Source organism: Mesocricetus auratus, unplaced genomic scaffold (genome assembly GCF_017639785.1).
Source record: "Mesocricetus auratus isolate SY011 unplaced genomic scaffold, BCM_Maur_2.0 Super-Scaffold_6730, whole genome shotgun sequence".
NCBI lineage: Eukaryota > Metazoa > Chordata > Mammalia > Rodentia > Cricetidae > Mesocricetus > Mesocricetus auratus.
The window spans coordinates 77221068-77243408 of record NW_024429184.1 but is presented as its reverse complement, the minus strand read 5'-3'; the positions used below and the strand labels follow the sequence as shown (position 1 = coordinate 77243408).

The 22341-nt window shown below is 40.2% G+C and overlaps 1 protein-coding gene across 1 annotated transcript in view; it reads right to left on the bottom strand.

Annotated features, from left to right (window-relative positions):
• Setbp1 (SET binding protein 1) overlaps positions 1-22341 on the bottom strand; it is a 314925-nt gene that overhangs the window by 18721 nt on the left and 273863 nt on the right. Inside the window, exon 5 of the mRNA XM_040741556.1 lies at positions 11392-11562. Within this exon, the coding sequence (XP_040597490.1) occupies positions 11392-11562 (171 nt within the window). The remainder of the gene's footprint in view (positions 1-11391; positions 11563-22341) is intronic.

Below are 22341 nucleotides of genomic sequence, written 5' to 3'. Positions count from 1 at the left end.
GAGTCTAAACATGAAGTGATCAGTGACCAGGAAAACCCATATCGCTGCCACAGTGTGAAACAAAGAACAGCACAAATGTCAAGGTGACTTTGAGCTGTTTCCAGAGTGGCTAATCTATGTAACTTCTGAGTGATGGAGCATATCAATGCAACGTGTTCCTTCTCTGGGTCCCTGTAAAAGCACGTTTTTTAAATATTGTATAAGGTTATTTGTGTGTGTGTGTGTGTGTGTGTGTGTGTGTGTGGCTTGTGAGTGCATATGGGCAGGATACTGGGTGTCTTTCTCTATGGCTTATTGCCTTGAGACATGGCCCCACAAAAGCAGCTTACCCTTTCAGTCAATGAGCTCCTAGATTCCACCTATTTCAGTTATCTAATACTGGGGTTACCAAGATGCCCAGCCATGGTGGCTTTTCACTTGGGTAGTAGGGATTTGAACTCAGGTACTCATGCTTACTGAGCAAGTGTTCTTATTCACTGAGCCATCTTCCTAAGACCCTATTTAAGACTCTTTTCTTAAAAATAACTTTCCCCTGAGGTCACCAGGAAGTTTAATCAGAAACTGAACTGACATTATTGAACAAGAAGACTCAATGTTCCAATGTGTCCCCAGGTCACTTTTTGCTGACATTATTAGAATGGTTCTGTTTCCAATACTTAAGGACAATAGAAAGGCAAGTCATAGCACTCATTGGCATGATGCTAAAGTGTGTGTTTACATTCATTAGTGTTCACATTTTCTCAGAAAGCAGCTGTCCACTTCATCTTAAATAGTATTTAACCATCATCTGTCTTGTTTCCAACTCAACAGAAAGGATTGAGATTTTTTAAAGGTTAAATAAGGTCTGACAATGGAAGATTGGTGGGATTCAGGTGTGGGCACACTGAACAAAATGTTGAGATCAGTGGACAATGGGCTTATGGGGGAGCCAAGGAAGCCAAACTGGACTACAAAGTGAGTTTTAGGACAGCCAGGGCTACACAGAGAAACACTGTCTCAAAAGACCACACACACACACACACACACACACACACACACACACACACACACACACACACAGACTCATCATCAAGGGTAGAAAATAGTTCCAATAAGAATAATGACCACAGCACCACTGGTAGCACAACCTGAACTTGTCTTAATTCTCTAAGATTTCTACCAGTGTTACCTCATTTTTCCTCACCATGATCCCCTACACTAGGTGGTACTTTCTCCCCATTTTAAAGGTAGGACATTACCCAGCTTATAAGTGTAGACAGTACGTATATACATATTCATCCGAAGCACTTAGTAACCACATAATAAAACTCAGCCGGCACTTACAGCAAATGGGAGGGTGTGTGTCATTTTACTCTTCCAGCCGTGCCGGCTCAGAACTGTTCATTATCTCCAAAAATGTGTCACTGTTTGATTGGGTGTTTCTTTCTGATGAAAGCTCCAGTAGTCATACTTGAATGAGTATCTATTTGTTCATTAGGACACCAAGTGATCAATCTCATCCAATGATCTCCAGTTCCAAAGCCTTTCTCTCCATCCCTCCTTTGCACATCATTACCAGCATGTTCTTTGCTCCTTTACAGAGCTAGCAGGTCTCCTGGCTTATTTCCTATTGCTGTGGTAAACACTATGACTGAAAACCACTTTGGGAGGAAGTGGTTTATTTCATTTATTTTAGTCCATGATGAAGGGGAAAAAGGGGAAGGAATTGATGGCAGGAACTTGGAGACGGGACCAAAAGCAGAGGCTGTGCAGGAACACTGATTACTGGCTTGCTCTCCATAGCTTACACTGCCTAATTTCCTATAGCACTCAGAACCACCTGCTAGCGGGTTACAATGCCCACAGTGGGCTGGGTCTTTCCCCAATAGCAATACTTAACAAGTTCTCCACAGACTTTCCTACAGGATAACCTGATGCAGGCAATTCCTCAACCAAGACACCCTCTTAGTAGATATGTCTCAGTTTGTGTCCATTAAAAGACAAAAACAAATGAACCAGTTCAATAGGGATCCTTTGAAAATCATGGTCTGAAAATGAAGTTTACCAAGGAAATAGAAATGGTGTGGGGGTCTGATGCTGGGGAACTGAATTCTTCCCAGAAATCTTACAGTTTTGGCCATGTATGGGTTCTATGATATCCAGATTAAAACAAAGCAAACCAAACCAAACCAAAAGCAAACCACAACACAAACTGACTTTCTCAAGGTGGGGTAGAAACAATAATTGTTAAAAACAATTTTCAGAAAACCTTTGGCTTTGATGCTGCCCTTAAGGAGTCATAGCATCTTCTAGTCATTGTAGAACATGAAATATCCCAGAGCCAATGGACATCAGCTTTCTTTAAACCTGCCACATTTAGCAGACTTTTCACACAAACTCAGAATCATTTCGGGGATGCTGTAACACATGCCCATGGATAGTCCACTTTACACAACTTGACCAATGGTTCTGATGTTAGACTTCATTTTCTCTGGATGGAGGTTTTCCATTGTATATATTAAGTGATTGGTTTCAGCTTATAAGATATTACTTTTACAACCAGAAGACTTCTTCAGTGTTGGAACTAAAGGCTCTTAGATATTCCAAACCATATTAATTTGCATATCCATTGGTTCCATTGATTCTTTTGAAAGACAAGACCTTTGTCTAAATCGTCCATGAGGGATGCTGTGGTTAAGGGCTTCATATTATGATTGTATATAAAACAAAAAGCATGTGAAATAAATGTTTGCATAACCCCCAAATACCCATTATGTTTTACACCAGAGCATTGTTGATTTCAAAGACCCCATCTAAGGAGGAATGTGACAAAGGGAATAGTCAGTTGTTGATGATTTGGGAACTAGAAACAATTTCCACAGTCTTCATGTTCTAGTGACCAGCACACTAGATTCCATTCTCATATTGTTAGAATCAAGAAATCATACTGTAATTTACAAGGGTTCTTTGACTTTTTCAGGTTAAAGCTGTTTTAAGATTCTTGATTACAACAAGTCTCCAAAACACCAAAGGATCCAATTAAAAGGTGGGGTACAGAGCTAAATAGAGAATTCTCAGTAGAGGAGGCTAAAATGGCCAAGAGACACTTAAGAAAGTGCTCAACATCCTTAGCCATCAGGGAAATGCAAATCAAAACAACTCTGAGATACCATCTTACTCCTGTCAGAATGGCTAAAATCAAAAACACCGAAGACAATTTATGCAGGAGAGGATGTGGAGAGAGAGGAACACTCCTCCACTGCTGGTGGGAGTGCCGACTCATACAGCCTCTTTGGAAATCAGTATGGAGATTCCTCAGGAAAATGGGAATTAATATACCACTAGACCCAGCAATTCCACTCTTAGGCATATATCCAAATGAGGCAAGTTCATACAACAAGGGCATCTGCTCCACTATGTTCATAGCAGCATTATTTGTAATAGCCAGAACCTGGAAGCAACCTAGATGCCCCTCAACTGAAGAGTGAATAGAGAAAATGTGGTACATTTACATAATGGAGTATTACTCAGCAGAAAAAAACAATGGAATCTTGAAATTCGCAGGGAAATGGATAGCACTGGAAGAAAACATCCTGAGTGAGGTAACCCAGTCACAAAAAGACAAACATGGTGTGTACTCACTCATATATGGATTTTAGACATGGATCAGGATAGTGCCAATCTGCACTTCCACTGATAGAGAGTCTGGGAAACAGGAAAGAACCTAAAAGATATGCATATATGCATAGTACCCAAGAGAAGAGGATGGAGACAAGATCCCCTGAATGGATGGGGAACACGGTGAGGGGTGAGGGGGGGAGTGGGACCTGGGAAGAAGAGAGGGGGTGAAGAGGAAGAGAGTTGGTCATGGGGGAACAGGAAGTTGAGGGGGTGGGGATAGAATAGGGGGAAGAGGGAATCATAGGATCGAATACAGATCAGGCACCAGAGCGACCTCGAGTGATCTAAAGGGATAACACCAATTGGCAAGCTAAGCAATAGTGGAGAGACCACCTCGAATGCCCATTCCTGATAATGAACTTGATGTCTATAACCATCCGGGAGCCTTCATCCTGTGACTGATGGAAGCAGAGGCAAACACACAATTAATCACTGAACTGAACCCAAGGAACCCAGTGACAGAGAGAGAGGAGTGATGAGCAAATTGGCAAAAAATGGGCTGGCAAAACCAGCAGAGACAGCTGATCTGAACAGGGGAGAGCTCTTGGACCCCAGACTGACAGTGGGGAGGTCAGCATGGGACTGATCTGGACCCCCCAAATGTGAGTGTCAGCGAGAAGGCCTGGGCAACCTATGGGGCCCTGAGCTGTGGATCAGTGTCTATCCCTGGTATACAAACAGTCTTCGTGTGCCTATAGCACAAAGAGAGATGCTCTCTCAGCCTGGACTCTTAGGGGAGTGCCTGGACCCTACCCAGAGTAAAATGACAGACTCTAGATATCCCCTATGTGGAAGGATTTGGCAATAGGGTGGGAGGGTGGGGGGGGGAGGGGAGTAAGGGAAGAGGGGAGGGAGAGGGAACTGGGATTGACATGTAAAACAAGCTATTTAAAATTAAAATAAAAATGATAAAAAAAGATTCTTGATTACAAGTGGAGTCAGCTTTGACTGTGCCTTAAAGTTGGATCTATGACTAAATTGTTTACCAGTCCCCACAATGAAAAGCAGGGCACCTGAAAGGTGAAAAGTCTTGTGATATTTAAGTGTCTTTACACATTCATGGGCTTTGTGTGAATATGGCTGAAAGTGCAGAGTAATGGATTAGCTTTGACAGGAAACAGAAAGATACTCAGAACTGTTTAAGTCTTAGCACTCATGTTTAACTCTTAGATACACCATGAAAATGATCCTGGCTGGTGACATCCTCTTTGACCTAAGATGAATCAGCACCCCCCCTCTAATAGGTGTGTGTGTCACTTTCCATATGTGTGTCTGAAGCATGTTTCTCAGTGTGTATGTGTCTCCTAGTGCCTCTCTCTATAAATGTATGTCTCTATGTGTGTCTCTTTGTCTGTCTGTGTGTTTATGTGTATGTGTTTCTCCCCATGTGTCTTACTGTGTGTAGGGAGAGAAATAGAAACAGAAACAGCAGTATGTATTTTATTTCAATCATTCTAGCCTTGATTCTGTGTGACACAAACATAACAATCTTTCTATTTTTATTTTTTCCTATCATGATTTGGAATGTACCTATTAATATGGTCTCATCCCGAAATATGACAGAAGAAAAATAAACCCATGCTTCTACAGTGAAATCACGACTGTCTGTCCACTGCATGACCTCCCTGAGAAGTTATATCAAGTTGGAGAGACAAGAAAAATTAGCCTGACTTACTCATGTATAGACTATCTAATATGCTTATTAAATCATTATTGGGCAACTGCAATAGAAGTTGTTTCAAATTCTGCATCACTTTGAAGAAACCTTATTGAAGCTTTCACTGCATTAGCCCTAATGACTTCCAATAATGATGCTGCTTTCCCTTGAGTTAGACTTCTTTGGCTGCAGCAGATCAATAGCTATTGAGCAGTGTGATCACACAGGCTGGCCTGTTAGAATGCTGGTGGCTGGTGCCACCATGCCTCCCTCCCCTTTCTATCCTGGAAGAGCTCATAATAGCCACCCTCCCCGGCATCTCTTCCACTGCCCATCCTACCAATCAATAACACCAGCATGTGTCTCCCACTCCACAAAACTAAAAATTTGCCTTAAGCCAAACTACTGGGGAGTTCTCTGTGACATGTGCTTATCCAACTGCTCACACACTTTAGCTAGAGAATACACACTACTAAATTTTGATTCATAACATTTTTTTCCAGATTGTAATGCTTGTATATAAAATATGGAAGGAAACATTCTTTTATAATAGCTAAAGATCACATGTTTGAAAAAGTCCCATTTTGACTCCAGGTCACTTATTTGGGAAATATTTTCCAACAGTGTCTAATGTGCTATCAAATGTTTTTCATCTAACTGTTAACGTGTTTCTAGGATCCCGTTTTTTTTTTCTCAGATGTCCATCCACTGTGTTCAGAAACAGATAAGCATACAGATCCTGTCTCTCAACCAATTATTTCACTTAGATTATTCAATGAGCACCTACTGTTTGTGCTCAAGTACAGTAGGGAGATGAATATCCAATATTTTGAGGGAAAGAATCAACTAATTACTTGAATTCTTTTAGTGCCTTCTTATTAATAAGTGTGTTTTTAAACTAATCTTGCATTCATGTTTATACCCACAGATTCATGCTGATCTCAGCCTTGATCAGAAAAGCTTTTTCATTTTCTTCTTTTAATTTTAAACAGGGATTTGGATGGAGACATGTTAAGTGCTCCTTGGGAGTAGCTGGAGGGAGGTAGTAGGTAGTAGCTATGATCAAAATACATTGCATATTTCTATGAAATATTCAAAAAATAAATAGGAATATCATTAATTTTTTGCCTTGCAAGCCATTTAGTTTAATTTCTTTTTTCATTTTAACTGAAAGTTGTGTGTCTCCCGAAACCATCCTGTAAAAATGACAACCCACTAGGAAACAAGGAATTAAAATGTTGATTTCACCACAAAGCAATTCTAAATTTGCTTTGTTGATAGGGAGAGGGGAAAGGTTGGGAAACAAGAACCAAGTGAATAGTTTCCCGAGAAGCATGCATGGCATGAGCATGCCATGATATAAAATCAAATTCAGAAACTACTGCCTGCCTGCTGTGTGCTCAGTTTGAATTAGAGCGCTCTCTCCCAACCAATGATGAGTATCACTTAACTGCTCTCCAAACCAGTAGAAATCTGCCGCTGATCACGAGAGAAGTGGGAGTCCGCTTAGAAATCAGGCAGTAGATGAGAAAATGGGACTCAAATCCAACTCTGTGACCTCAGGCAGATCCCTGAATCTCAGGACATGTTGTTTCTCCACATATGGAGTGAAATAGGATGTTGGCGCTGAGCCCACCTGTGTGTTCCCAACTCCCCCAGGTTTGTGGGAAGCTATTTGTCTATGGAGAGTGGGATCTCACGAAGGTCTCCTTTCTAGCACCTGGGGGAGATCTCTCACTTGCTTCCCTGCCAAAGATCTGCTTTGCAGCCTGAGCCCGGAAATCAACCAAATCTGTGCAATTCTCATGAGGGTCTCATTTTCATACTGCCAAAATGAAATAGCCTGTTCCTGCGTCCTGATACAAGAGAGATTTGGCTTTAGCCCTGATTTCTTAGGGCGTTAATACCCACCTGCTTTTCTGACTGCTTGGCATATTTGTAAATTACCTGCTGGATGCAAGCAGAGGAGGTAAGCCCATATAAGCATGGGATCCCAACAACACTGTCTTTCACAGTGGAAGGAAGAGTGCAGGGGGGAGGGGATTCGTGGACCACCTGTCTTTGGCCTCTGGGAAATATCTCTGCTTGACAAGCAAAGGTAAAAAACAGAAATTTCTTTAATCCATGAAGAGAGGTCTCAGTGCATAGACAGTAAGTTTGAATGGCTTTTTCAAGGTGAATAGTGCAGACCACATCCCAAATCTCCTGCTGTAGTCAAGTTATTCCCTCCTGGATTCCCTAATGTAGTACTACATGCAGCTCTCTCTGACTGGATGCCCTCCCACTGAGGTGCCACTGGTCCATCTGGGTTCTTTCATCCTTCTGAGACTGTGGAGGTTTGAAAAAATGGTCCCCAAAGGGAGTGACATTATTAGGAGGTGTGGCCTGGTTGGAGTAGGCATGGTTTTGTTGGAGGAAGTGTATGAATATGGAGGTGGGCTTTGAGTTCTCATATATGTTCAAGCCATATACAGTTAGACAAATTCATTCCTGTTGCCTGTGAATCAAGATGTAAGAGATTGCAGCTTCTTCTATAGCTCCACATTTTTGTCTGCATGCTGCATTGCTTCCTGACATTTAGTCCACAATAGTGGACTAAACCTCCTAATTGTAATCCAGACCCAAATAAATGTTTTCCTTTGTAAGAGTTGCTGGGATCATGGTGTCTCGTCACAGAAATACAAACCCTAGCGAAGACAGAAAATGGTACCAGGGACCGGCATATTGCTCTAATAGGCCAGACCATATATATATGATTTTTTGAAGTGTTTTAAATGCTGCTAATGGGCCATACTAGTAGGAACATGGGAGACAGTGGTGCTGAGTGTGATCTGATGGACTATGGAGGGCTGGCATAAGACGTTTCAGAGGAGAAGAATTTTAGTATGCTGTCTAGAGATCGTTCTTGTGAAATTTTGGTGATGAATGTGGCTGTTTTTTGCCCTTGTCTGAAAAGTTTTCCTGAGATTAAAGTGAAGAGTTCTGGATTAATTCCATCGGCAGAGGAAACCTCAAAACATCCTACTATAGACTCTGTTGTGTGGTTATTAATGTTAACTCTGATGAAAACTTATAACAAAAAGGAGAAGCTGAGCAAACAAAAATGCAAACTGTAAAGATTGAGAAAAGGGGCATCAGGAAGTAGAAGGGCATGAAATCCTGTGTTCAAAGAGATAAGCTGATTAAGAAATGGAATAAAGGGAGTGGTGACCTTAGGGAAAGATAAGTTTGAGGCTGTTATAGGTTATGGGGATTTTTGACGTTGGATTGGATGCATTTTTGCATCATAATATGCCTACATATCATAATGTAGGCATACATTGGGGACCAGGAAGTGGAATATAGTGATATGAAAGAAAATGATGCCCAAAGGGCGTGACACTGTTAGGAGGTGTGGCCTTGTTGGAGTAGTGATACAGCACTGACTGAATATTCATGATGCCTGGCTTCCATCCCCAGCACCATGAAAAGGATAAAAGGGGGCAGAGGTACAAGGTTCCAGGCTAAGCATTGCTAATCTGCAAACCTTAAATCAAAACCCTCAGGATTCTAAATTTTAGAGCACCAATATGAAACTGCAAATGGAGCATTCTACCCCTAATTCCATGGGTGGGTCTCAGCCAAAACACAGATGCACTAAAAATATTGTATGGACTACACAGAGAGACGTGTTCTTGCATATTTACTGCTACTCTACTCACAATAGATAAGAAATGGAAACATTCTAAATGCCCTTCTGCTGATGAATGGATAATGAGTGGGGTACATATATACCATAGAATTATATTCAGCTGTAAAGAAAAATGAAATCCTGTATTGCTTCCCTACCACCTGTAGACATATAATTAAAAAACAAAAAGCTCAATACCAGGTGATGTTGAAGTGTTTATCTAAAAGGATTCACTTGGCCACAAAACAATAAAGACTATTGCCATTGCTCTAAGTTGTCTGCCAGAATTAGACAGTAAGTCTCTCTTGCTTAAGATACCGTATACTTTGGTCACAGGCCTTGGAGAAGTCAAGGTTGCACTTCCCTGCAAGCTTCCTTCCTGGTGACCAGCTCTTCTAGTATTGGAAGGTGCTGTGTAAGCCAAGAGGGGAGAAAATTTTTCAACAATACTACCTACATGCAAATCCCTCAAACTAATATGTAAGAAGTAATCAAGATCTGTCTTACTGGAAGGGATTCAGAATGGTATCGTAAACCGAGCCAAGAACCCATGGCTGAAGAGGTGATTGACCTTAGGTGAGACCCTACTACCATTTTGTTAAAATGATTCAGCCTTCAAAACACTTCTTCTTACAGCCATAGATAAGTGAAGCTCTTACTCCTCATCAAAGTAACTTCCTCCTGCATCAAATGGAAGTTACTACAGTGATTAATAAAGTACAGAGAACAAGTGACTTGGAGTGTCCATTATCAAATGTCACATGTATAACATCACCTCATACATAAGGCTCAGGGAATATCATGGGAAAGGAGGTAGAAAGGTTGTAATGGTCAGAGGACTGGCAGGATAGCTAGAAAATCGTGTCTTTTGGACATGTTACATTCAAGATCTCTGAGCAATATGGTTTCCTGCATAAGCCCACACTAATCAACATTCCAGCATGAATAGAGGAAAGAATCACAAGGCCCCTTCTCTAGGTAGAGATGCTGGGGAATGGAGGGAGAGTCAGGTTTCTTCATGGATGGGTCCTTGGTAGACTGCCCACGCCAAAGTGAGTCCCTGTATTCACATATATATATATGTACATATACACACAGATATATACATAAATATATGCACACATATACTTATATATATGCAACAGTAATTGCACTTAATAAAATATGCCCATACATGTGCACATACACACGCATTATTAAAACAGAGGACATGAATTTGAGAGGAGGATGCGGGGGAGGTACGGGAGGATGAGGAGCTACAATGAATATACAGTGTAAAAATGTGAAATTCTCAAAATAAAATAATTCAAACCGTCTATGAGGTATATATGAAATGTAAAGAAGTTTCATTGGGTCTCAAACTAAGATAGCTCAATTGACAAATACATTTTGTTTTTCCTGATGTGTGGTTGCACAGTCTTGGTAATGTTTAAACCTTTATTTTAAAAGAGACACTGATGGGTTTTCTTTAATTTTTCTAGTTGCTTTTTCCCTTAAATTTTTTAACTTACTAAAATTGTTGTGAGGTAATAACATGAGGCACCTTACCCTTGGATTCAGGGTAACACTAAATCCTCACTATGGCAGAACTGCAGGTCCTTCCTTGTGCTCAATTTGCAAGGACTTCAAGGACTTCATTGGTGACACCACCACAAGTTTTGTTTCTGGAAACATTTCACACCTGCTTTTATTGGGGGTTCATGGCTGTGTCACCTCACATTCAGTCATGACCTGGTTTCCTAGTTGTGTTTAAAGATAGTAAAGGTGGTTGATTGACACATGACCATTTAGCCTGGTGACAGGGAACACACCCTGCTGATCTTCACTGTCTCTGAACACAGCAAGCTTTCTGAGCAGGACTTTTAAATGATAGATTAGTTTGTTATCTACTTGATTTGCTTTTGTAGAAGCTCAAAATAAAATTGTTGGGTATCTTGACATGTATATGCAAATGGCTCCCACACTGCATTATCAATCAATGGGCATAGCATTTCTGATTAGAGATACTCAAACTGCAATTGTCTCTAAATTAATCAATGAATTTTCTTGATAGTATGGATGTGTGCATCAGACAAGTACTTTTCCACTGAGTCACACTCTCAGTCCGTGGTCCTTGCTATTACAAATTTATTTACTTGTTTGTTTATCTAAACTCACTAAGTAGCTGAGGATGACCTTGAACTTCTTAACCTTATGCCCTGACTTCCTGAGTGCTGGGACTATTGACACTCATGGAGTTCAGAGTTGACTTTTATTTACTTATTAGATTTATTATGAAAACATTTATAACTTTGGCTTGATTTTTGACAGTTTCACACATGTATACACTGTATTGTGATGTCATTTACCCCCATGACTGGAAGATATTTTCAGTGTCAGTCTTCAGTATGTGAAAATAACTCACCTGCATCTGACGTTGCTGCAGATGCAGCAAGGAGAGATAATACCGGGGCTGAAGGAATTGCAACACTGTCCACTACACTTGACTTCTTCCTGGCCATCAGTGTGGATACTGAGCCCTCGTTCCTACTATGTGCTGCTGTCTGGTCCACTTTTAAGTGGGGACTTGGCATCCCTGAAAAACAATAAGACCAGAACCTGTAATTGATTTGAAGGAACAACAGGACAACCATCATAAAACCTGAACATGATCCCAGTAAATAGTTCAACTATTTGTCCTCCTTCAGACACACACACACACACACACACACACACACATACACACACACACACATACATGCAAAATTGAAAATATTTAAAGAAGAAAAATATCCATGGCTAGTTTGAGGGTGAGGTCAGGACTAAGAGCTTTCTAGAATGGATAACTAGATATGAGACCGACACGGTATAAATTATCAGGTATTCTTTAGCCTTCTGAGGGTATGATGGGTAATTCACTTGCTTCCTACCCTAGTGACTATTTGAGAAGAAAACATAGTGCAACGAATCCATGTAGACTTGTGCATTATTCATTCTAGATACTGTAAAGATTCTAAAGCTATGAGATCATCATGGAAAAAGAAACTTCATAGACCTCTCACAGAACTGTGAGACTGAGGGAGACCCATACTTGGTGCTAAGAAGTGAACATGCAAAATAATAGGTATGGAGAAACAAGATCCAGATAGATGATTATCTTAGGTATTCACAGATGCTTGAATGGATAAAGAAAATGGGGTATACTATGAGTATTATTCACAACTTAAAAGGAATGAAAATTTGTCATTTTAAATAAAATGCCTAGACCAGAAATATGACATTCTCCTGTATGTGGAAGTTAAAAATTGACTTGAATGTAGAATAGTGATGGCTAGAGGCTGAGAAGGTTCATCGCAGACTGGATTTAACAGCTGATTTGGAGGGCTCTGAGTGTTAGTATTTGGCATGTATCATAGGTCATGTGATTGGGATGTTCAGATCCTGACAGACTCTTATTGGCCATTCTGCATTTCTGTTTCTTCATCTGGATCCAGCATTTCCCAGTTCCAGCATTTCCAGGCTATTATCAAGCACAAGTTACTTAACACCATTTAATGTCACTTACCACTCAAGTTCATAGTTTTAAACTTAAGATTTTATGGTTTACTTCCTTAATGTAAAAAGTGGGACAATGACAGAGCTTTGTAAAGTGTGGAGAGTATCCAGTGAGTAGAAATGTTAAGCACTTGGATTGAGTTCTAGGACACACCCCATGCTTTGCAATTTTCCTACCATTATTACTAATGTGTAACTATCAATATTATTATAGATATGGAAGTAAATATAACCCTTGACTTCCCCAGAAGCAATTTGAACCAGTAAGTATAGGTTCAGCTCTCTTTTTTGTTGTGGTTAGGTATTTATGAGCTCCTATCTATAGCCCCAGCTGTAAAACACATTTAAGTCTAGAGGGCTGAGTGTGCCTGATCCATGTCAAATGGACCTCTATTCAGGCTTCCTTCATCTGTAGACTAAGACCAAAAATAATATATTGGGTTTTGCCAGTCATTCTTGACAGTATTTTTTCCCATTCTAACCAACCTGAGTGATAAAGTCCCTTCCTTGAGCAATGTTATCTCAATCACTATAGCGAGATTACCTTTAATTACTTTGGCTTCATGGCAATTCAGTGAGGCACGACCATAGCTATTACTATTTTCTCAATTTTACAGATGAGAGGAACATCCTTTTGGGGAGCTTAAGGGGAAATTGAATAAAGTCCTCCTGCTCTTAGGTAGAGCTGGATATCTCCAGTTGCAAAATGCTAAAGCCAGGATCATCCTGGTCCATTGGACCATATGAACATTGACCACAGTTCAAGTCCATCACAGTATGCTTCATGCTGAGGACACAACTGGAAACTGGAGCCTTATTACACAACTGGAGACACACCTGAAGGTTCCTGACGAGTGAGTAATGGCAATGTTTTGTTTTATCCCCTCTACCCTCCTTCTACCCTCCATTCTTGTCTCATAAATACTTGCTTAAGATGACATGACCAATAAAAATCTCTGCACTTTCTGATCTTGCATTTCTGATCTTGTATTTTTAAGACAGAAAGAGACAAATGCCAAGTTATATGATAACAATATTACAAGGTATATCCATTCAAGATACACAAAAGTGTGCATTATGCACTATTAGCAAAATATGAGGATGTGTTTAAGACTAAGCACAGCACCCAGGGTAGTGACAGTCACCTGTGTGAACATCAATCCAAATAGCTAGCAGGGGATATTCTAAAGAAGAAGGGATCAGGAAGAGTCCCCTTTACTTCTTAGTCTTGACTTTACTGTTCTTTGTATATCATATTATATATCATACCAATATGATACATGTGTGAGTTAAGGAAGGGGAAAGGTTTTACTCTGTAGTCCAGGCCATTCTGGAACTCACTGTGTAGCCTAAACTGGTTTACAACTCAGGTGGCAATCCTCCTGTCTTGGCCTCCCAAGTGTTGGGATTAGAGCTACGATCCATGATTCCTAGCAACTACTAACATTTTCTTTAAACTACAAACATGTATTAACTTTCCTTTTCCATTGAGAAAACATAGTTTGGTAGGAAAAATCTAGAAATGTCTTAGAGCCTATGACTGAGGTAGAACGTCTGATGTGCCGTAGCTTGTGGCTGCTAACGGGTTTGATTACAGTGGCAGCAGGCAGGGAACAAAACAAAACAAAACAAAGTCCCCATTTTTGTTCACTGCAGGACCTCAACAGTATTCCTTCCAAATACACTTTGGAACTCTAAGCAATCAGCATTCATTACATTGAACAACTGCTGCTTTGGAGAAAAAAATCACCGACAAGACATCTTCGTACCTGCAGATGCAGGTTAAACAGATACCTTTCTATTTAAATTATGACGTGTTTAGGGAATGGAGTCAATAAACAGGATTAGTAGACGAATATTTAACCCTCACTCGGGAACCAGCTGATATCCAGTCATTTCAGTTGTACCCATTTTCATGCAAATGTTTACAATCTAAATTAGTCTCAGTCCACATCATCTCATTAGAGTTGGTCTGATCATACCCCTGCTGGGTATACTTTGCCACTCAAGTGTTTATGATACAGACTATGTTAAATGCAATAAAATGACACTGAACACACTCTGTCACTCACATCATCACAGTTTAGCTTCTGCAAACACCCTAGACAATTTAGGAATTGCTAACTTTTGAAATTATATTCAAGAAGAGGGAAAGGAAACTAGCCCTGAAGGTTTCCTCTGTCAGTTTTGGATCTTGAAGTAACACTTGGAAATAGTATACATGGACAAGACTATCAGATAAACTTTAAACAAGGGATGTCACTTTCTGAGAGCAAAGGTCTGAAGAACAAGGAATGGGGGGAAGGGAGCTGTCGCTTTGGAAATGACATTGTGTAGGTAGCCAATGTAAGTTGGTTTCCTTTCAGTCTAGTGACAGCAAATGGTACAAGGTGGGACATTAGCAGAGTTTCTTCCCAGACTGGACTTGGCTTCTCTCACTGTTCACAAAAGCATGATTGTTTTGAGGCATGGAACTATTTAAAAACAAAAAGAAACAAACAAACAACAACAACAAGGACCAGAGTCTTGCACAGATTGGGCCACAAAACGCACACTTGTCTACATGGGAAGATGTGAAAAGGCTGGGTGGTTTGTGTCTGGGAAGAGCTATCATTGAATTCAGTGGGCAGTGTGCACAGAGAGCATTCTTGGAGGATGGGTCTCACTGTCCCTATACTTTAACACTTTAACATACGGCACACTGACGTTTGCATTTTTAGAACCCAGTGAGTTTTTAAAGTAAGAAATATCAACACTAATAACTTCCTTAATCTAACATCTGCCCATAATTAAGAAACAGAACTGTGAAAAAATTTTCAAAGTTACTTATATGATAATATTTCACAAAAACTTTTTGAGCAGCGAGGGACAGTCACTCCTTTTCAAGGGTAATTTCTCAGAACACTTATCCCCTCAAACCTCTCCCTGTACACCGTGTTTGCATTAGGGACTTGATTTATGGATTCTTCTCCTGAGATGCAGAAACTGACTTTCTGTTGCCTTGGTTACTCGGAGCTCAGTTCAAGGTTAAACTACTCCCAATCAAAATCACTGGCAGGGGCTGAATCCAGTGGCCAGGTTATTGACTGCCCCAGGATGTGGAAAGGTCAGGGACCAAAGCACTGCTGACTGCCTTATGGGTGAGTCAATAGCTTCAATATTTTGATTCTCTTCCTTCTGAAGTGGAAGTAGCTGCTCAATTACCTCTTCCCCAGGTTATTCAAGGTCACAAGGGTCACCGTGGAAAGCAGGGTCTATGGTGGCTGACTTCTCAGGATCCATTTAATGAGCTTTGTGACCTTGGCAAGTGTAACTCAGCCTCCCCTTAAGTATCTTGTATGTTGCTCTGAGGTTGATAAAGCTAGTTATCTCTCATTTCTCATTTCTTTACTGGGAACAAACAAATAGCCTTCATGGGATGTCTACCGTACACTCCCCTTTTACTAGTAGATGAGAACGCAGGGGCTCAAGATGGATCTTGATTGGTCTAAAGCCACACAAGTGGCAAAGGTCACACAATCCGGATGCATCAACTCACTGTTGGGTCCTCTACCTGGCTTCCTTGAAATAAGGAGCTGCAGCTCATCAGTGATTGGCCCCACCAATTTCATTTTGGTACATCCCCTTTTGAGAGCATTGTGTCTGGCAGACAGAACTCGACTCATGTAGGCTTGCTAAATAGCTTAATTGATTTTCAAATTGTAAAGTCTGCAAATGCAGCAGCTTCTTGCAGCTGATATCTATGCAGCTGATGTCTATAGGTGGGGTGAAGTAATGCCACTGGGCTAGCTGGGCCTTTCCATCACCTCCTAGACCTCTACTTACCCTGCCGAATACAGAGTTTGGTATGGGTGGGGAGTTATACCCTATTGAGCAGTTAAATAGCTTTCAGTTTTGCAAAGACTTCTGACACCTGATATGCTGTCTGTGGATGGGAGTAGGAACATGGTGAGCCCTCCACTCCACAAGTGAGGAAACAGAAGCAGAGGAAAAGAACCAGGTGACTTACCCATGCTCACAGATCATGCATATGAAGGAATGATGCTCACCCATGTTCCAATCCAAAGCTCTTTTAATTTCTCCATCTTTTGGCTTTTAAAACTTTAACACTAATCCACTTTCTAACTTGTCAGGTGTCAATTAAAATTCTACTGTTCCCCCTAATTTAGTGTGAAGAGGAACTTTACCCATGCCCAGCAAAGGGAATCTATGTTACAGAAGAAACCAAATGCAGCTATAGGAAGCCTTAAGCGCTATAAAATAATATTTGTGTGTGTGTGTATACCAAATTCAGTAACTTTTATCTTATTTATTTAAAAATGTTTTTTATGATTGTGATTAGGTGTGTGCACGTATGTGTGTGTGTGTGTATATGTATGTGCATGAATATGCCACAGCACACACAAAGACATCAGAGAACAACTTTATGATTCTTACTTTATACTTTTACATGGGTTGTGGTGATCAAATTCAGGATATGAGATATACATGGCATGCCCTTACCGGCTGACCTTGAAGTTTGTTTTATCTATCTGTTTGTTTATTTATTATTTATTTATACATCATGTTAATAATTAACTCAGAAATACTTAGCAAATATCTGTCTTACCAGAAATATGGCACTGGTCAAAATGAAGTTGCCATTTCCTAAACAAATTAGTCTCTAATGATTTCTGCAGAGCAAAAGGTAGCCATTCATTTCCATGAGAGCAGGGAATAAAGGGCTTGTGGATATTAGTCATCATGAAGTAGAATCTCTACTATCCATATGACATCATTAGAAAGGGTGCATCCCATCCAGACGCTTATGGCTTTCTGAGTCCTGAGATTTGTAAAGAGGGGCCGTTGGTCTTAAAGAGAGGAACAGAAGGTGATTTTCAAGCAAGGTGTCCATAGACACCAAATGACCTGTCCAACAAGCCTGACATTGTCATCATTAATATGTGTCATATGAATTTTACTTCATTTTAGGGTCATAAGAGATAAAATGTAGGCAAGGCTACTCTTAAGCAGAATACTATTCATCAGGCCTAGAATCAATTATAGGAAGCCAGCAATTACTTCAGAGGTACCTATTAGAACTTGCAAGCTGTGACAGCTGTCTTACAGACATAGATTAACCCAGGAGAATGAGATAAAACGAGCAAACAAAACCAAACTGATGAGTCTGACAAGACAGGTGGCCAGGTGAGTCTACCCTGAATAAGAAGGCAGAGAAAATCTGGGTGGTCTCTGAGAGGCTGAGCTTCGACTCTATTCACTAATATCCAGCACCCCTGATAAGCCTGCATGTGCCAGAAACCACTAGGCTTTGACTTCAACCCTTCCTGAATGGGACCACCTTTTTACTCGATTATATAGGTACACACTAAAGGGCCTTGAAATGCAGGCAGAATTCAGTAACTGGGAGCGGAGAGACAGTCAGATAGGATAAGAAAATGATAGGAACAAAAGCAAAACCGCATTTATTTCTGTAACTTGAGAGAGGTTTTCACACACGTTATATGTAAAATAAATACAGGGTGATGTGCTGGGAAAGGCAGCAGGAGAAAAATGCCTATTTGTATTCAGGTAGACATAACAGTTCCTCTCCAGTCTCCTAGTTCACCTACATACTTCTGACATAGGCCTAGGTCTTCATCTGTCATCATTTCCATCTCTCTGCCAATTCTTCTAGGTGTCTACAGAATGTTAGCAGTCAGAAAACATGCCTTTCTTTTGGCTCCTCACTACTTAGTTTGATAGATGTGAGCTATTTAAAAAGGTTTGCTGAATTGACAGGTAAATACAATCCACACACCTGTCCTTTCAGGCCCAAGCCTACTGAGAGTTTCTTTGACTAATTAAGCCACAACTTCTTAATATCTAAAATTCATTGGTATGATTTAGAAGTGAAAACATATTTTCTACAGCAATACTTCACAGAATTACTAGCTGTGTGACTTTGGAGCTCTGTGCTTTAGTGTTTCTGTGTCACTTAAATGAAATCATTGTGAGAAATAAGCAGTATTTTTTTTTATATACCGGTAGAGAGGAAGTCATTCTGTGTCTTCCTCAATCACCTGAACCCTAATTCCTATAAGCTGTGCGTTCTTTCCGTAACAACATAAAGGAGAATTAAGGTTGAAGACAGCTGACATAGACGCCTCTAATCAGTTGACTCCAAAGAGGGAAAATGAATGTATTTATCTAAATGGTCACAAACTAACCATGAGAAAGCAATACAGGGCAGAAGAGAAGATAAAGGAATTCATGTGATTGTGAGGTTGAGGTAGAGACTTTGCCACTGGCGTGTAAGACACAAGAAAGGAGGTCACAGGCCAAGGAATGCAGATGCCTTTACAGAAGGAAACAGGGAATCAAAGAAATCACTCCATTATTGCTTCCAGGAAATGATTTATCTACCCTTGAGTGTAGCTCACTGAGACCCACTTTGGAATTCTGTTTTCCAATAATGTAATATGAAGCATTAGCCTTACTGAATCCACTGCATTTGTAGAGATCTTTTGCAATGATGAGGGAAACCCAGAATTAGCGCAAAAAATTCTTATTACAATGCCTCACCTTACTAAGTACTCAAGCCAACCATTACTACTTGTAAGCAATATATCCTTTTGTACTAACAGTGGCATTTAAAACTTATACCTCATGTTGTGTTTGTGCTCTGCATGGTTTCGATTCCTTAGGATGCATTGACTTCAGCCTTTTATAAACTTATTTTCATCATAAAACTGACACAAATAAACTGTTCAGTCATTATGTATAGCTGATAAATCGCATTAGAGGAATGCTGATAAAGTGAGCAGTAAAAGACTGGAATTGTGAGTTGTTGGCTCTTCACCACACTTGCTAGGCGAAGTTGGATGATGTTACAAGTGTTTCTGCATCTTTCTTTTGGCCAGAATCTATTCTAGCCCATTGTTCCGATTCTAAACAGTATGATTTGTTCTTACCCCTCTTGCTTTAGAAGTGCATAAATGGGCTGAAAGGGGAACCATTTACATCTGTTGTAATTGTAGACAAACTTACATTAAAGTGTATTTCATTTTATGTAATAGGTTACAATGATTCAGAGTTAGTCTCTCTTGACCTTGTAGTGGAAAAGTTTTGCCAGTATAAAGCAGATTTCTGTAAATGCTCAGTGATGCAGAAGACCAATCTACTACCAAAACTGCACAGAAGAGACATTCCAAGTTAAGAGGCTTTGGAATCATCCTATATCTTCAACATCAGGGTGTGTGTTTTTTTTTTGTTGGTTTTATTTTTAAAGAATAACATATAGACAGAGAACAAATGCTGCATCCTGATCAAGATTCATAGATACTTTTAGGTTCTGGTATAAATCTTTGTCTAAATTAACACACACACACACAGTACACACCACAAAAGGCAAAGGGCAGATAAAACCAATGTAATGCTGATGTAATTTCATCCATGTTTTAAAAAATGCAGACAATAGGGTTGCCTGTTCTATGGAAAATATAATAAGGGGATTTACAAAAGGTAATAACAAGGGAGGAACAAATTCACATATGTAATTAAAACCAATTTAATAGTACAATGCTTCTAGTATGCTCTTTATATCCTTGGAGAGCAGGTCAGTTACAAATTTACTACTGAAATGTGTATAAAGCTTTGCAATCAGCTGTTGAGGAACACACAGGGAGCACAGTTAAGTAAGGCAAAGTAGCTTCTTTTGGATGGAAATCAGTTGGGCCCTACCCCGCTGAGAGAAAGCAATTGGTTTTACCCACTGTTACACACTAGCAAACCAAACACATTTGTCCTCTGATTGTAGCAAAACATCCTCTCATCATCTCAGTCCAGCGTGTTGGGTTATTTGATTCAAGGGTTGAATATTTGAACTTCACAGAACAAGCTTTCTTGGCCCCCTGGTGCATGCTTGTGAGCCTATATTCGCAGGGCAGCTTAGAGGCAGACCAAACAAACGATAGTTGTGATATAAACTAGAGGAGCAGTGTTTCTGGAAGATTCTTGCCTGGATTCTCCAGAATGTGCAGGGCTTCGAAATCGGCATCAATTAGTGTAAGCATCTTTTGTAGCGTCTTTCCTTCTACTTCCAGAGCACGCAGTTGCACAGCACATCTGTGTGGCAATACAGATCTGCATGTGATGCTAACTGGGTCACCTTATTTGCATTTTGATTACTGCTTATTTAGAAGGCACACCAAGAAAATGCTCCATATCAGGGGCTTAGTGATGTGTGTATATAAATATATGTATAAATAGATAAATGCACATTTACTGGTTTGTGAGAGGTCAGTTTTGTATGCAGTCATACCCTTGGCCATATCTAGATATCTGATCAGTGATGGAGGTTTTAATTATAAATGTGATGATAGAAACTAATTATTCTCCGTGCCCACTGTCTCTGGCTGTAGAAATCAATGTAACATATATTCCCTCTGTTAAATGGTCACCACTTTGTAGATGGTAAAGAATTCACTATTTTATGACCTTTGAGGAATTTCTTAAAGTCATCTACTTTATTCCACTGTTTGAAATCATCTTACTGGATACAAATGCACTGTGCCTGTGTGCAGGTTTGCACATACACAAAGACTATGTGCTAGGAAGACTCTCTTCTTTGCTGTAGAAGAAAGAAAAAACAGAATCACAGAAACTCAGACCCATCATTAGATAGATCTCCTAATCTTTATCTCTAGTAGTTCAGTCAGACGAGCTAATACCATGATGATGGCTTTGAAATCTCTTAGGAATTGGATGAGAAGCGATAGTGATGAACTCCCAGCTAATAAACACAGAGTGCTTATTTCGGCAGAATGATCAATTTCTAGATGTCCTGAGGCTTGTCTGATACAGTTGATTTACTCATCCTTGCCTACCTCACTAATAAAGCCAAAGTCCACCATCAGATTACAGAGGTGCCTGGAATTTCTTAAAGGGGCAGAAGAAAAATCAAGGAAATGTTCACCATCTCCCTCTACTCACCCCTCCTGCCCTCCATCCTTGGAACCCAAGCTGCTTTTCTAGGTTGATACTCTGTATTCAATAGACTTTGGGCTAGTACAGTAATAAAGGCAATTAATTTGTTATCTTGTTAGTGGGAATTTACTGCAATGATCTAAAAGAATTCTTACATATTGTGATAAACTTTAGTGCCTCCGGGTGGCTCCTCTTGCATCGGGCTCATTTCACATCTCATCCATTATGTAAATGAGGTTTGGAAATAGTTGAGTCTCACTAATGTAGCTCAACTCTGATGGATTGGAGATAGTCAGTCCTCCGGAAACTGATGAGGTTAAATGCATCTCAACATTGCTTTGTACTTGGTTGATTCTGCAAGGCCCCGGTCAAGAAATGAATGCAATGCATTTTCCCAACCATCTTCTAGGGTAATTCTAGGGCTGCCTAGCTCCCAAAGTGCTCTAAAGTAAGTTTCATTTGTACTAGCTCAAATTACTCTGTGGTGTACAGGGCTAACTGACAATAAATCTTCACACCATAGCACGACCAATACTACAGTTTAAGATTAAATGGGAAGTATTTCAATGGTGACATATTCAGGAACGTCTTAAAGTCATGCAGAAAAGAGTAATTTCCAGGCATGGGCACTGTTGATGAAGAACCTGTGGTTACTCTTGACAGCATAGGGGAAACTGTTATGACAAAGGTTTGGCACTAACGAAGAGATGATTACACTTTGCATTCAAAGAGTGACAGGAGTCAATTTAGTTAACCGGAGCCTTGGCATGATAGAGGATAAGTAATAAGGACTTCTGTACTCTGGGTTCAATTTAGAAGACCAAGGAGTGGGGGATCCAAAGACAAGCTGGCA